Source organism: Coregonus lavaretus (genome assembly GCF_964263955.1).
Source record: "Coregonus lavaretus genome assembly, chromosome: 20".
NCBI lineage: Eukaryota > Metazoa > Chordata > Actinopteri > Salmoniformes > Salmonidae > Coregonus > Coregonus lavaretus.
This window is the reverse complement of record NC_140007.1, coordinates 27,841,062-27,857,958: the sequence shown is the minus strand read 5'-3', so window position 1 is coordinate 27,857,958 and position 16,897 is coordinate 27,841,062. Positions and strand designations below refer to the sequence as shown.

The following is a 16,897-nucleotide window of genomic DNA, read 5'->3' as shown; positions in this document are numbered from 1 at the left end:
AAAAAAACAAGTACATTTTTTTTCTGAAGATTTTTAAAGCTGTTGTAAAGTATTTGCAGACCTGTATGCAGGTGTGAAGTTTGCATGTGAGTCTTTGTTACATATAGTAAGTGGTATAGCTTTACCATAGGCTGAATTTACAAATGTACATTTCACAATGACATCTTTATGTGATGCAAGCTATTTGAATCATGTTGAGGAAGGAACTAACGTGACTAAAAAGAGCTTCAAGGGGGACGTGGCCTGACAGACAACATGGTCATATTACACATGCTACGAATATCCCTGGAGTAACATTGAAGCCAGGACATCATAAAGCACGCTCCCTAACTGCAAGACCAGTAACACCGGGCATTATCTAAAGTATTGGATCAACGTAAAAGAGCAACGCTTCTTTAGTGTACAGACTTACAGTAGATCAAAATGTACTATGGTTCTTCAAAAAATGTTCTGGTGTTTTACTGATGGAAACACTCCAAGGTTGACAGGTTGGTTGATAGGTTGTTAAACAATTGAAATTACATATTTTGCAATTAAATACCACCAGCAGAAAAATACGCTTGACATTTTGGAATTTATTGCTGATGAAAATGTGTCACTTGTTAAATCCATTTCAAATCAGTGTAGATGAAGTGGAGGAGACAGTTTAAAGAAGGATTTTTAAGCCTTGAGACAATTGAGACATGGATTGTGTATGTGTGCTATTCAGAGGGTGAATGGGCAAGACAAAAGATTTAAGTGCCTACGAACAGGGTATGGTAGTAGGTGCCAGGCGCACCAGTTTGAGTGTGTCAAGAACTGCAACGCTGCTTGGTTTTTCATGCTCAACAGTTTCCTGTGTGTATCAAGAATGTCCACCCAAAGGACATCCAGACAATTTGACAACTGTGGAAAGCATTGGAATCAACATGGTCCAGCATCCCTATGGAACACTTTCCATGCCCCAACAAATTGAGGTTGTTCTGAGGGCAAAAGGGGGGGTGCAACTCAATATTTGAAGGTGTTCCTAATGTTTTGTACACTCAGTGTACATTATTACTTAAGAAAAGGGTCTTCATAAGATTGAAATGTGTTTTTATTTGGCTTCTTTCGCAGCCTTGGATATAGAACAATGCGATTTTGAGAGTAAAATCAACATTACTACTCACCACACCGAACATAATGGGTTTGACTGGCTGATGGTGAGAAGAGGCTAGCCATTCACTATCACTTTGCACCTAAAATCTGGGAGTCAGTTCCAAGCAGGCGTCAGCACCTTCAGGTTCATAGCAGAGACAGGTACAGTACTGTGGACACAATATAAAGACCTCATTAGTCGGGGAATCCATGCTTAAACATTCAGTATTTAATCAGCAAGACTGTAGATATATATATGAGTTTACAGTTATGTATTTTTATGTGTCTCATGCACACTGTCCGCTGATATGTCCTGAACACATCTGTCCTGTGTATCTTTCTACAGGGCTGTTGCCTAGAGAGGAGTCAAGCCCCAAGGCTACCTTCAGCCTGACTGACTGTGCATCAAAGACAGGCTGGAGTGCATCCGCTACTAGTCCCTCTGGTAATGTAATCTCAGTGTCTGTGTCCTCTCCTGATGTCCCCATTGGACTGTACTTCTTGACTTTGGACCAGGGCCAGAAAGTCAAACTGTGGGAGTTTGTACTGCTGTTCAACCCATGGTGTGCCAGTAAATCACAGTATATTCAATCCCTGGTGTGCCAGTAAATTATAGTATTTTGTTATCCCTGGTGGGCCAGTAAATCACATTCTTTTGTTATCCCTGGTGTGCCAGTAAATCACAATATTTTTCTTCCCTGGTGTGCCAGTAAATTACAGTATTTTGTTATCCGGTGTGCCAGTAAATCACATTATTTTCCACCCCTGGTGTGCCAGTAAATCACATTATTTTCCACCCCTGGTGTGCCAGTAAATTACAGTATTTTGTTATCCGGTGTGCCAGTAAATCACATTATTTTCCACCCCTGGTGTGCCAGTAAATCACATTATTTTCCACCCCTGGTGTGCCAGTAAATCACATTATTTTCCACCCCTGGTGTGCCAGTAAATCACAGTATTTTCCACCCCTGGTGTGCCAGTAAATCACATTATTTTCCACCCCTGGTGTGCCAGTAAATCACATTATTTTCCACCCCTGGTGTGCCAGTAAATCACAGTATTTTCCACCCCTGGTGTGCCAGTAAATCACATTATTTTTCACCCCTGGTGTGCCAGTAAATCACATTATTTTCCACCCCTGGTGTGCCAGTAAATCACATTATTTTCCACCCTTGGTGTGCCAGTAAATCACATTATTTTCCACCCCTGGTGTGCCAGTAAATCACAGTATTTTCCACCCCTGGTGTGCCAGTAAATCACATTATTTTCCACCCCTGGTGTGCCAGTAAATCACATTATTTTCCACCCCTGGTGTGCCAGTAAATCACATTATTTTCCACCCCTGGTGTGCCAGTAAATCACATTATTTTCCACCCCTGGTGTGCCAGTAAATCACATTATTTTCCACCCCTGGTGTGCCAGTAAATCACATTATTTTCCACCCCTGGTGTGCCAGTAAATCACATTATTTTCCACCCCTGGTGTGCCAGTAAAAGTGTTTACTTTGCACCATCTGTCGCCATCATTAGACCAGGGAGCTGTGTAATGGATATGATCTGTAATCCAGTTGTCTATTTTTCTTGGCTACAGAGGATGCCGTTTACATGGAGGAAGAGAGAGACAGGCAGGAGTATGTGCTATCCCAGGCTGGTCTCATCTACAAAGGCACAACAAAACAAATCAAAGCCTCCCGTGGATGTTTTCCCAGGTACACATAACAGGAGGTTGGTGGCACGTTAATGTAATTGGGGAGGACGGGCTCGTGGCAATGGCTGGAGCGGAATCATTGGGATGGTATCAAATACATGGTTCCATGTGTTTGATGCCATTCAATTTGCTCCGTTCCAGCCATTATTATGAGCCGTCCTCCCCTCATAAGCCTCCTGTGGTACACATAGTGCTTCCACAGAAGATCTTTATGTGATAGATACAATAAATGTCGCACACATCATTGGAATCAGAATTACGTACAGTAGAACACAAGCCATAACAATCTTCCTATCATCCATGTGTCCTGGTTCTCCCTCTGCAGTTTGAGCCTGGGATGCTGGAGGTATCTGAAACTCCTGGATAAGAATCCTAAATACATGTCAGATGCTGATGCAGACTGTTCAGGAAGGAGCAACTCAGTTTATGTGGGTCAGTACCATGGTCTAAGGCACTGCAGTGCAGTGCTAGCTGTGCCACTAGAGATCCTGGTTTGAATCCAGGCTCTGTTGTAGCCGGCCGTGACCGGGAGACCCATGGGGCGGCGCACAATTGGCCCAGCGTCGTCCAGGGTAGGGGAGGGAATGGCCGGCAGGGATGTAGCTCAGTTGGTAGAGCATGGTGTTTGCAACGCCAGGGTTGTGGGTTTGATTCCCACAGGGGGACAGTATTATAAAAATAATGTATGCACTCACTAACTGTAAGTCGCTCTGGATAAGAGCGTCTGCTAAATGACTAAAATGTAAATGTAAAATGTAATTGTGCTGCTAACAGCTTAGCTTCCTCCACTGTCTGACTGCCCCATACCCAGATGAATCTAGTAATGAATAATGTAGCTGTTGAGAAAGTAGAGGAGACTAAACTTCTTGGTGTTACCTTAGATTGTAAACCATCATGGTCAAGGCATATTGATTCTATTGTTGTAAAGATGGGGGAAGTCTGTCTGTGATAAAGAGCATTTTTAACAACACATTCAACCAAACAAGTCCTGCAGGCTGTGGTTTTATCACATCTTGACTATTGCCTGGTTATAGGGCCAGGAGCTGCAAAAATGGACCTAGGAAAGCTCCAGCTGGCCCAGAACAGAGCCTTCACTGTACACAGAGGGCTAAAGTCAACAGCATGCATGTCAGTCTTTCCTGGCTCAAAGTAGTGGAGAGATTGACTGCATCACCGCTTGTAAGAAACATAAATGTGATGAAAATTCCTAATTGTTTGTATAATCAACTTACATACATCTCTGACACACATACTTACCCCACCAGACATGCCACCAGGGGTCTCTTCAGTCCCCAAATACAGAACGCACTCAAGGCAACTCACAGTATTATATGGAGCGATGGTCACATGGAACTCACTTCCAACTCGGGTCACTCAGGGAAGCAGCAAAGTTAGCTTAAAAAAACAAGTGAGGCAACACCACACGGCACAACGCCTCTGACCTTGTACAACCTAAAAAGTTGTATGTACAGTATATGCTGTATATGAATATGTTGTATGTATATGCAGTACAGGACCTTTTAGTTGTATTGTTCTTATTTTACATTTGTGTGTCTGTTCTTGTCTATTAGTGTTATGTATTTTGTCATGTTTGATGTTTTTTGTGGACCCCAGGAAGAGTAGCTGCTGCTTCTGCAACAGCTAATGGGGACCCTAATAAAATACCAAATACTGGACTCGAACAAGTGATCCACTGCTTCGCAACACACCTGACCGCCCTATTTGACAATGCTCCAACGGGTTGAAACACCCAAAAGGAACCGATTGGATGGCTCCATCTGCAACATTTTAAGCTAGCTGTGGAGTGAGCTTACGGCACGTTCTTAACTCCGTTACAACTGCATAACCACTGTCTATCAATGTAAGAAAGTAATGTTTTTTATTCTTTTGTCAGAGCAACAGTAAGGATGACAAAGGTGTGCTAGTGGGGAACTGGTCATGTGAATTTGATGATGGAGTGCGGCCCTCTCACTGGCCGGTCAGTGTTTCCATATTACACAATGGGCTGATAACCGCTGCCAAAAGGTTCGCTATGGCCAGTCTTGGGTGTTTGATGCAGCATCAGACAGGCACAGGTAAAAGCTTGGTCTAAAAACCTCAAACTTCTAAAATTATTCCATTGTTTATGGGATTTTTCTGAAGTTGAATTAAGGATAATGTATGCTATGTATTCTTACTGAAACTGCAACTAGAATACATAGTTTTCTGTTTATGAGAGAAGTTTCACTTAGCAACAAAGAGGCAATGGATTATTTATAGTGCATGACTTCAATGCAAACTGACTGTCAGGACTGTAATCTGCAACTACTTGTAAAATCTTCATTGCCTTTATGGGTCAAGTGATATGAAGGTGTTGATGTGTGATTTAGTGGCTTCGGAAAGTATTCACACCCCTTGACCTTTTCCACATTTTGTTGTGTTACAGTCTGAATTTAAAATGGATTCAATTGAGATTTTGTGTCATAAAAAATGAAAGCTGAAATGTCTTGAGTCAATAAGTATTCGACCCCTTTGTTATGGCAAGCCTAAATAAGTTCAGGAGTAAAAATGTGCTTAACAAGTCACAATAAGTTGCATGGACTCACTCTGTGTGCAATGATAGTGTTTAACATGATTTTTGAATGACTACCTAATCTCTGTACACCACACACAATTATGTGTAAGGGCCCTCATAATTTCAAACACAGATTCAACCACAAAGACCATTGAGGTTTTCCAATGCCTCGCAAGGAAGGAATACTATTGGAAGATTGGTAAAAATAAATAAAAAAGCAGACATTGAATATCCCTTTGAGCATGGTGAAGTTATTAATTACACTTTGGATGGTGTATCAATACAGTCACTACAAAGATAATAATAATATGCCATTTAGCAGACGCTTTTATCCAAAGCGACTAACAGTCATGTGTGCATACATTTTTACGTATGGGTGGTCCCGGGGATCGAACCCACTACCCTGGCGTTACAAGCACCATGCTATACCAATTGAGCTACAGAGAACCACAGGTGTCCTTCCTAACTCAGTTGCTGGAAATGAAGGAAACCGCTCAGGGATTTCACTATGAGGCCAATGGTGACTTTAAAACAGTTAAAGTGAGGGAAAAAATATTTGATCCCCTGCTGATTTTGTACGTTTGCCCACTGAAAAAGACATGATCAGTCTATAATTTTAATGGTAGGTTTATTTGAACAGTGAGAGACAAAATAACAACAAAAATATCCAGAAAAACGCATGTCAAAAATGTTATGAATTGATTTGCATTTTAATGAGGGAAATAAGTATTTGACCCCTCTGCAAAACATGACTTAGTACTTGGTGGCAAAACCCTTGTTGGCAATCACAGAGGTCAGACGTTTCTTGTAGTTGGCCACCAGGTTTGCACACATCTCAGGAGGGATTTTGTTCCACTCCTCTTTGCAGATCTTCTCCAAGTCATTAAGGTTGCCGTTTGGCAACTCGAACCTTCAGCTCCCTCCACAGATTTTCTATGGGATTAAAGTCTGGAGACTGGCTAGGCCACTCCAGGACCTTAATATGCTTCTTATTGAGCCACTCCTTTGTTGCCTTGGCCGTGTGTTTTGGGTCATTGTCATGCTGGAATACCCATCCACGACCCATTTTCAATGCCCTGGCTGAGGGAAGGAGGTTCTCACCCAAGATTTGACGGTACATGGCCCCGTCCATTGTCCCTTTGCTGCAGTGAAGTTGTCCTGTCCCCTTAGCAGAAAAACACCCCCAAAGCATAATGTTTCCACCTCCATGTTTGACGGTGGGGATGATGTTCTTGGGGTCATAGGCAGCATTCCTCCTCCTCCAAACACGGCGAGTTGAGTTGATGCCAAAGAGCTCGATTTTGGTCTCATCTGACCACAACACTTTCACCCAGTTCTCCTTTGAATCATTCAGATGTTCATTGGCAAACTTCAGACAGCCCTGTATATGTGCTTTCTTGAGCAGGGGGACCTTGCGGGCGCTGCAGGATTTCAGTCCTTCACTGCGTAGTGTATTACCAATTGTTTTCTTGGTGACTATGGTCCCAGCTGCCTTGATCTCATTGACAAGATCCTACCGTGTAGTTCTGGGCTGATTCCTCACCGTTCTCATGATCATTGCAACTCCACGAGGTGAGATCTTGCATGGAGCACCAGGCCGAGGGGATTGACAGGTCTTTTGTGTTTCTTCCATTTGCGAATAATCGCACCAACTGTTGTCACCTTCTCACCAAGCTGCTTGGCGATGGTCTTGTAGCCCATTCCAGCCTTGTGTAGGTCTACAATCTTGTCCCTGACATCCTTGGAGAGCTCTTTGGTCTTGGCCATGGTGGAGCGTTTGGAATCTGATTGATTGAGTGCTTCTGTGGACAGGTGTCTTTTATACAGGTAACAAGCTGAGATTAGGAGCACTCCCTTTAAGAGTACCACTCTTCATATTTTCAAGCATTGTGGTGGCTGCATAATGTTATGGGTATGCTTGTCATCGGTAAGGACTAGGAATAGAGCTAAGCACAGGCAAAATCCTAGAGGAAAACCTGGTTCAGTCTGCTTTCCAACAGACACTGGGAGATGAATTCACCTTTCAGGGGGACAATAACCTAAAATACAAGGCCAAATATACACTGGAGTTGCTTACCAAGATGACATTGAATGTTCCAGAGTGGCCTTGTTACAGTTTTGACTTAAATCGGCTTGAAAATCTATGGCAATACTTGAAAATGGCTGTCTAGCAATAATCAACAACCAATTTGACAGAGCTTTAAGACATTTGAAAAGAATAATGGGCAAATATTGTACAATCCAGGTGTGCAAAGCGCTTAGAGACTTACCCATAAAGACTCACAGCTGTAATCGTTGCCAAAGGTGATTGTAACATGTATTGACTCAGGGGTGTGAATTAGATTTCTGTATTTCATTAAACAAATTTGCAAACATTTCTAAAAACATGTTTTTACTTCATCATTATGGGTTATTGTATGAGATTTTTTTATTCAGGCTGCAACAACAAAATATGGAATAAGTCAAGGGGTATGAATACTTTCTGAAGGCACTGTATATACACACCATTGCTTGCATCCCATTGCCTCAGCCAGCAATCCAACCCAGTCTTTCAGATCAATGTTTTTGAATTTTGTCCAATTAGGTTACAAGGTTAAAGTGGGAGGTGGGATCAGGTCAGCACAGTATTGTCCAATGACGTTGTGGGGTCAGCCCAACATGCACACCACAGTTTAAAATTATCTTTGTGCACACACTACAGATGCTCGAGAAGTTAACAATGACATTATGTACACGTTATACACAATTTTTTTTTTTTGATATTGGAGGCAGCTTATGGTAGAGAAATAAACATTCAATTATCTGACTATATTTCTGGTGGACATTCCATTGTCATCATGCCAATTGCACACTCCCTCAAAACTTGAGACATCTGTGGCGTTGTGACAAAACTGCACATTTTAGTGTGGCCTTTTATTGCCTTCAGCACAAGGTGCACCTGGGTAATGATCATGCTGTTTAATCAGCTTCTTGATATGCCAAACCTGTCAGGTGGATGGATTATCTTGGCAAATGAGAAATGCTCACTAACAGGGATGTAAACAAATGTGTGCACAAATTTGAGAGAAATAAAATTTTTGTGCATATGGAACATTTCTGGGATAATTTATTTCAGCTCAGGAAACATGGGACCAACACTTTACATGTTGCGTTTATATTTTTGTTCAGTATACATATTTTGTGAATGCTGTGAAAGTCCATTGTCTTCATGGATGAGTGACGCCACCTGTCGGAAGACGCTGGTGAAAGTCGATATATTCTAAACGTTCACCCGAAAAAATTAACAGGTCCAGTGTATCAATGTCACATTAGTCAGAGTATAAACCAGTCAGCACAGCTCTTTTCCAAATGGTTCCATTTTATTTGTATCCATGGAATTATTTTATTAGTGAAAAACTACTGCTGTAGTAAAGCATTGGCAGAGAGAAATACATGCCATACAGGTCTACTATCTCTAGTAAAGCAACATTTCCGGGGGGCAGATGTCCCATTTCTATTCTGTAACATTGGGAAATCTCCCAGGGTCGTACCCATAATCCAAACTAGTGACAGAATGACCCATGTCACGTTCTGCTACTCGTCAAAAAAGTCAGAATAATGCTGAATAAGTGGTGGCCGGGCCCAGTCCTAAAAAGCCTGTTATTTTGACATTTGTACCAAGTGATACAATCGTCTGTGACAAAGGATGACATCAGCAGAGCTCAGCAAAGACACAATTTTACTGTGTTTAAGTGTTTCTTAGTAACCAAGTCAGTGAGTGTCTCAATCTGCCCCAAGTTTGCTCTAATAACTTCTATCAGCCACTTGTCTGAGGGCTAAACTATTTCACACTACTACATGGATGTAATGTTATTGACTGATGATTGGCCACTCAGTGCTATGTATGACAATGCTTGATGACAGACCTGAAGGTAAGGATATTGTTGTGTGTTGAGCTGGAATTATGGAGGATGGTAAATAATGACAACCAAAATGCAACCTATGTGGAAAAACAGGCCCCCTCCCGACATACACCCTAACAAAAATCACCTGAAATTTCATCAACATTAAAAAGCAACCAACTTAAAGCCATTAAAATAAATGTGATGCGTCTCTTCAAAGTTGTCACAACGATCTAGTGCAGGAGTGTCAAACTCATTCCATGGAGGGCCTAGTGTCTGCAGGTTTTAGTTTTTTCCTAAGACACAGAAACCAGGTGAGGGGAGTTCTTTACTAATTAGTGACCTTATTTCATCAATCAAGTACAAGGGAGGAGAGAAATCCCAGACACTCGGCCCTCTATGGAATGAGTTGGACACATGATCTAGTGTGTGTGCGAGCCACCATCTCACCATATGAGCACAAAAATGGGGATTGGCTAATGACCAACTTCTCTCTTCAACACAGAATCAGTTAGCTGGTGTTTGACTGGCGTTCAGAATAAAAACAAAAAGGAGATTTGTCCAAGCTGGTGGAACGGAATCTTCAACGACCATTGTCTCTCCCACCGGGAATGTCCCCAAGCTTCCACTGTCCCTCTCAGTCTCTCCCTAGGGTTCAGTAGCTAGTGAGCGGGTTCGACAGGGAGTGTGTGCCCTGGCGAGAGGCAGGGTGTGACAGGGAGCAGGAAGCTCAGTCGGTGGAGAACAGGTCTCCAGCAGAGGGTAGAGGGGCCAGGCCTCCCGTCACATTGGGCAGCAGAGAGAGGTCAGGCAGGCTCTGGATGTGAGACTTGAGCTCCTTGCGCACCTGGGTGACCCGTGCCAGCTTCTGTTTGTACTCCTGCAATACAAAGAACAGTACTCATGTCAGACGGTACAGTTTGGATGGGTTCACTTTCTACTTCTTTTAAACAATCCAAGTAACTCACAAAGCTGCTGTAATTCGATCATGGGAAAATATATTTTTTTCCCACATTATAATTGCTTGTTTGTAACAGACAAGCAAAACAATGATTTAGATGGTTTAGACTTGCTTCTAGTTTCTTCTCCCTCTCGGTGAGGGCTTCCTTCTGGCTACCGATGTACTCTGTCAGCATGCGCGCCAGCTGCCTCCTGTCCTCCAGCTCAGCAGCCAGACGTCCGTTATACTCAGCCAGCAGTAGACAGGCCTCGTCCACCGTCTTAGACAGTTTATCAGCTGCCTCCTTATCTATAGGGACAGGGTGAGTCCAGTCAAATAAGGTGGTATTTTGCCTTAAGCATAATATTGAAACAATTGAATACAAACAACGTTAAGTTTGAAAAAACACAATCCCTTGTAGTAGACTAGACTAGGCCTACAATACACATCGAGGTGGGAGAAAGGTGGGGTCAAGTTCCCTTGTGCTTCAGGTACCATGAAGGCTTCCTTACCAGTGATCTTCTCTAGCAGGGACACATCCTGCACCTCCTGTGGCAGAGAGGCAATCTTCTGGCGCACAGCAGCATCACCCGAGGCAGCATTCTCCAGGTCCTGCAGGGCTTTGACCAGCTCCTCCGTCTGAGGGGAGAGGGAGGGAAGGAGAGAAGGGTGTGTGAAAGCTCTGGGCAACAATCTCCAATTTTCAAGCTGGATAATTTTTCTAAACAACAATTCACAAATCAAGAGTCCATGGGACATCCTTTGTATCACTGACACCTAGTGGAGAGTTGGGAGATAATTTCAGCTGGTGTGAAAAGCTGTCACAAATTGCAGTGTAATAGACAAAGTACTGGTGAATGAGCTAAAGACTTATGGAGTTGTGTTGGTTCAGCCTACCAGCTGTGGCCCTGAGATGTCTGAATCCTGTGGGGACATGTTGCCCCTGTAGTCATCGTCTTCCTCTTCCTCCGGCTCTTGGATCATCTTCTGATAGGTCCGTTTAGGGGCCTTCTTCTCCTCTGCAAAAGATACCACAGATTTAGAAAGAAAACACCACTTTTTACAAAAACAACCAATTGGAAGTGTATGTTTCTTGGGAATTCTGACATCCAAAAAGCCTACATAGGAAACAAGCCATCACCAGTAACACATTTAGTAAAGCTGAACTGCTGCATCCGTGAAGACCTAGGGGACTCTGACTGTACCTGTGGGTTGGTGTTGGGGGCTGTTTGAGTCTTCGATGGCAAGCTTCAGCTGCTGGATGAACTCTGCCTTGTAGAGGCTGCGCTCCTGCCAGATAGTGAGCAGCCTGTCCATAGGCCTTCTGCAGCCATCATCTGCCTCTCTGAGGGAGGGAGAGAAAGAGACAGAGATTCATCATGAAATTCAACTCTTCCTAGCCAAGCAACTCAATAACTTATTTGATCCTCTTTGTTCTTGTTTTGTTATGCTGCTGTAGCAGACAGTAGCAGTGTAATCCATTTACCAATGTTTTGTTATGCTGCTGTAGCAGACAGTAGCAGTGTAATCCATTTACCAATGTTTTGTTATGCTGCTGTAGCAGACAGTAGCAGTGTAATCCATTTACCAATGTTTTGTTATGCTGCTGTAGCAGACAGTAGCAGTGTAATCCATTTACCAATGTTTTGTTATGCTGCTGTAGCAGACAGTAGCAGTGTAATCCATTTACCAATGTTTTGTTATGCTGCTGTAGCAGACAGTAGCAGTGTAATCCATTTACCAATGTTTTGTTATGCTGCTGTAGCAGACAGTAGCAGTGTAATCCATTTACCAATGTTTTGTTATGCTGCTGTAGCAGACAGTAGCAGTGTAATCCATTTACCAATGTTTTGTTATGCTGCTGTAGCAGACAGTAGCAGTGTAATCCATTTACCAATGTTTTGTTATGCTGCTGTAGCAGACAGTAGCAGTGTAATCCATTTACCAATGTTTTGTTATGCTGCTGTAGCAGACAGTAGCAGTGTAATCCATTTACCAATGTTTTGTTATGCTGCTGTAGCAGACAGTAGCAGTGTAATCCATTTACCAATGTTTTGTTATGCTGCTGTAGCAGACAGTAGCAGTGTAATCCATTTACCAATGTTTTGTTATGCTGCTGTAGCAGACAGTAGCAGTGTAATCCATTTACCAATGTTTTGTTATGCTGCTGTAGCAGACAGTAGCAGTGTAATCCATTTACCAATGTTTTGTTATGCTGCTGTAGCAGACAGTAGCAGTGTAATCCATTTACCAATGTTTTGTTATGCTGCTGTAGCAGACAGTAGCAGTGTAATCCATTTACCAATGTTTTGTTATGCTGCTGTAGCAGACAGTAGCAGTGTAATCCATTTACCAATGTTTTGTTATGCTGCTGTAGCAGACAGTAGCAGTGTAATCCATTTACCAATGTTTTGTTATGCTGCTGTAGCAGACAGTAGCAGTGTAATCCATTTACCAATGTTTTGTTATGCTGCTGTAGCAGACAGTAGCAGTGTAATCCATTTACCAATGTTTTGTTATGCTGCTGTAGCAGACAGTAGCAGTGTAATCCATTTACCAATGTTTTGTTATGCTGCTGTAGCAGACAGTAGCAGTGTAATCCATTTACCAATGTTTTGTTATGCTGCTGTAGCAGACAGTAGCAGTGTAATCCATTTACCAATGTTTTGTTATGCTGCTGTAGCAGACAGTAGCAGTGTAATCCATTTACCAATGTTTTGAAGCACGTTCATGTCTAACCAGGGCCTAAAATTAACACCTGCCACATGCAGGTAGATTTTGGCATTGGCGGGTAAGATGTCTTTTTCACTAGCCACGTTGGCAGGTAGTCAGGGCTCCACAGTGCGAGCATTTCACTCGCATTTGTGAATAAAAAATAGTCAAGTGTGTTCACATTTATAGTAAAATAAATGCTGCAGTAGCTGTTTTCAAAGTATTTCTGCTGTTTTGTTTCACAGCTGGTAAAATTATCGCACAAAGTCAAAGAACTACAAATCCTATAGCCTATTCCACCTCACGCTGCAACACTGCCTGGCTGGGGGCTGTGCGCAAGTGAAGAGCCGAGTCAAAGATTCATTTTTAGAAGCGCTGCGCACAGGCATAAAAGTTGGTCTAATTTACTTTAAACGAAAGTCTACTGAAGTGAGACTTTGTCCTTCTTGGCTATTTACATTGTTTTGTTCAGAAGCTAGGTTGTTTTTCATTGTTTGAGTTTGAACTGCTAGGGAAGAGAAGACAACGTGGCTACTAGTCAGACTCAATATCACAGGCAAAAACATGACTGGAGTCGCATTACCACGGTAACATCCCGCCTTTAAAGGGGCAGGTGAAATGTTTTGTCTCATCTGTAATATTTTAGTTAAAAGACTTAAAAATAAACAATATACCACATTACTTCTTACTAGTAATACATTTGTTTTAGAAACATTACAAAGCATGCTCATCCGTTTTGTTGTGTTGGTGTAATTGTAGCGGCCAAAAAAATATTTTGGCTGGTAGATTTTTAAATCTACCTGCCACAGTGGCTGGCGAACAAAAAAGTTAATTTTAGGCCCTGGTCTAAACTGATGTAGCTATGCTCGACGCAACGCGGAGTGCCTGGATACAGCCCTTAGCCATGGTATATTGGCAATATACCACAAACCCCCGACGTGCCTTATTGCTATTATAAACTGGTTACCAACGCAATTAGAGCAGTAAAAATAAATGTTTTGTCATACCTGTGGTATTGGATGAAAGCTGTGGTATATCAGACATTATAAACTGGTTGGTTCGAGCCCTGAATGCTGATTGACTGACAACTGTGGTATATCAGACCGTATACCACGGGTATGACAAAACATATACTTTTAGTGCTCCAATTACATTGGTAACCAGCTTATTATAGCAATAAGGCACTTCGGGGGTTTGTGGTATATGGCCGTGATATATAGGCCATATACCACACCCCCCCCCCGGGCCTTATTGCTTAAATATACCACTGGTATGACGCAAAATGACTTGTTTAGTGTTCTAATTATGTTTGTAACCAGTTTATAACAGCAATGAGGCACCTAAGGGGGTTGTGGTATATGGCCAATATACCACGGGTAAGGGCTGTATCCAGGCACTCCACATTGTGTCGTGCATAAGAACAGTCCTTAGTTGTGGTATATATTGGCCCTAGCGTATATGATACCAGATTTTCCTTAGCAAAAAATAAAATACACAAAAAAGTTTACGGTCCTTTAAAACCAACATTTGTAAAATATTGTGTTCTATACCTTGCAAAATAAACAAATGTGACTCTGGGTGACAACATAGGGCTGTTTTTTCCAACATTAGGACTGTTTTCCTCAAGACATTCAGTCTGCTTCAAGTTTTGGTTCCTCTGCTTCCTTACTTCCTAGTATCACGATACTGGTATCTTGACAACATGAATTGTCCATATACCATAAACCCCTGAGATGCCTTAATGCTATTATAAACTGGTAACCAACATAAATAAAACAGTAAACAAGTATTTTTGCATCATACCCGTGGTATAGTGTCTGATATACACATGGCTGAAATGCTGTTTCAGCTAATCAGCATACGGTACCCTAGCTCTCGAAAACTCTAGGCGACATTCTGCCATCTCCCTACAGTTTTCAGCCAATATCTTCGCCCACGACTAACTCATGTGAACTACAATCCCGACGTTGTGTTTTAACGTTTAGTAACGTCAATAATCATTGCTTGCGATACGGCTTTCTAAACATATAGTCCTCATCTTTCATCAGCGAGAAAGAATCCTTCAAATAAAAAAGTTACACTTACAGTAGCCGTTTTGCAGAGATCCATACAGCTATGGGTGCCTTCATCAAATGAAACTACACTTCCCAAGTTACTCTCACACACAGGTGTTCGGAGCATGCTAGATACCTAATTAGCACAGGTGCGCGCCTCTTGTCTTCCATAAACAAGCACTGTAACATGGAGATATGGCCATGTGGGAACACTAACTCTATCAAGGTGTGTATCAATATAACCTTTTGTTTTTAAAATGATTTCTTGCTGATATGAAAGTCCTTATGCTTCCAAAACCATACTGCAAGCGACGCGTGTTAATGTTCAGATTGAGGGTCGGGGCTCTTAACAAAACTTCCCAGTACAGAAGATGCCTTCGTCCAATGACTTATGTGTAATGTACTGAGAGTCATGATCAAGGGCTACCAGTACCCAAACTACCTAGTTTACAATAAACCATAGGCCTGCATCACAAACCTGAACATTTCAGTGCTAGAGAAGTTTAGCCCTGAAACTGTATCATACCAGACTACATACCTTGCAACATGAGAGCAAGCATCAACAAGGACCGTCTCAAAGTCTTTGGCGAACTCTGGACCTTTCTTCTTGCTGTTTTGAATCACGTCATTGGCAAGATACAGGAAAGTCAACTTCCTGCTGCTTTTTGCTGAAAGACAAATACACAATGTAGTCCAAGTAAATAACATGGTTTGGCATACTTCATGTGACATATCAACGTTTCAGTGTGTAACTAGCAGTTAGAGAATACTGTCGTGATGGCGACGTTCATAAGTTCTCTCACCTTTCTTCAGTTCTCTGTGCCATACTTTGACGATGAGCGGCGAGTGTTTGCGATGATGAATGATCCACAGAGACAGCGTCTGAACGCTCTGTTGAGAGTTGCTGAGCTCCGAAAGCTTCTTCTCCAACGCAGACTCAGAAAAAGAAGACATGATGTGCGCATAAAGTACTCTTTGATGTACCGTTACCTCACCCCACAACTTTCTTGGAGGTTAACTGAGGAAACCAACAATGTCCTCAAAAGCAAAGTTCCCGCCAGTTAAACACGCAACCTGCTGCATGAAACTGTCTAGCTACTAGTAGCTAATAGTCTATGCTTATCTTCCCTAACAAGATAGTTACAAAACCGTGTAACATATACATGCGCATTTACAATGATGAGTGTGCAAGCTTGTTTACCTAGCTAGACAACTATAGTAGCTATCTGTTTACAAATAGCCAACTAGAAAGTCCTAGGTAGCCTAGCAAGCTAGCTAACCTATCCACACTGGCTTTGTTTACTAGCTAGCTACTACGATACTAGATGTAAGTTACTCACCAATACATCTATTCATAATTTAGTAAATGTGCCGTTTGAATACATGTAGCTGTAACGTTACTTTCAAACGTACGTTTTTTTCGTTAGCTATAGTACTAGTATAGTAGCTAACTAACTAGCTTTCTAGAAACCACCACAGCTCTCTGGATCGCTTCAAAGATGGCCGCTTGACCTTTCACCCGACACACAGGATTCAAAGTCTGTTCAAAAACCTTTGCAGAGAAACTTGTGAATCTTGTGAAATTAGATCATGACTAGAAACATTACTCAAATACTGTCACGTATAGCTATATTTCACAACTTAAAATGACATGCAAAGTAGTTAGCTAGATCAACCGACGTCGGTCAAGACAAGTACAGTATCATCAGCAAAAATGTTGCATTAGCTAGCTAGCTTACTGTTAGTAAGTTAGTGCTGTACTCGCTTAGCTACCTGGGCGAAGTTAACTTTGACAAGAGAACTGTTGCAATATCTTTCTTTTACAGTATCAAGTGCACCAAAGCTAGCTAACAAGCATGGGAAGCATAAACAACTGTATGCGTCGCAGAATAATGACGCACTACAGGGAAACGTGATGCTTGTGTGACAGCTA

At 42.1% G+C, this 16,897-nt stretch overlaps 1 protein-coding gene across 1 annotated transcript; it reads right to left on the bottom strand.

The window, feature by feature from the left end:
* Positions 1-8,456: 8,456 nt before the first annotated feature.
* Positions 8,457-16,848, bottom strand: LOC311147810 (regulation of nuclear pre-mRNA domain-containing protein 1B-like). The gene is made up of 7 exons (XM_084184600.1): positions 15,768-16,848; positions 15,503-15,632; positions 11,404-11,543; positions 11,096-11,217; positions 10,711-10,837; positions 10,332-10,507; positions 8,457-10,138 (listed from the first exon to the last, which is right to left on the bottom strand). Exons 1-7 carry the CDS (start codon positions 15,916-15,918, stop codon positions 9,989-9,991), a joined length of 996 nt encoding a protein of 331 aa, XP_084040726.1. The 5' UTR covers positions 15,919-16,848; the 3' UTR covers positions 8,457-9,988.
* Positions 16,849-16,897: the final 49 nt, after the last annotated feature.

Excerpts from the sequence above, each read along its gene's own strand:
- LOC311147810 (XM_084184600.1), bottom strand. The coding sequence starts at position 15,918 with ATGTCTTCTTTTTCTGAGTCTGCGTTGGAGAAGAAGCTTTCGGAGCTC. Across the intron at positions 10,838-11,095 it reads ACATCTCAGGGCCACAGCTG|ACGGAGGAGCTGGTCAAAGC; the intron begins GTAGGCTGAACC and ends CTCTCCCCTCAG. Across the intron at positions 10,508-10,710 it reads CCTGCTAGAGAAGATCACTG|ATAAGGAGGCAGCTGATAAA; the intron begins GTAAGGAAGCCT and ends CTGTCCCTATAG.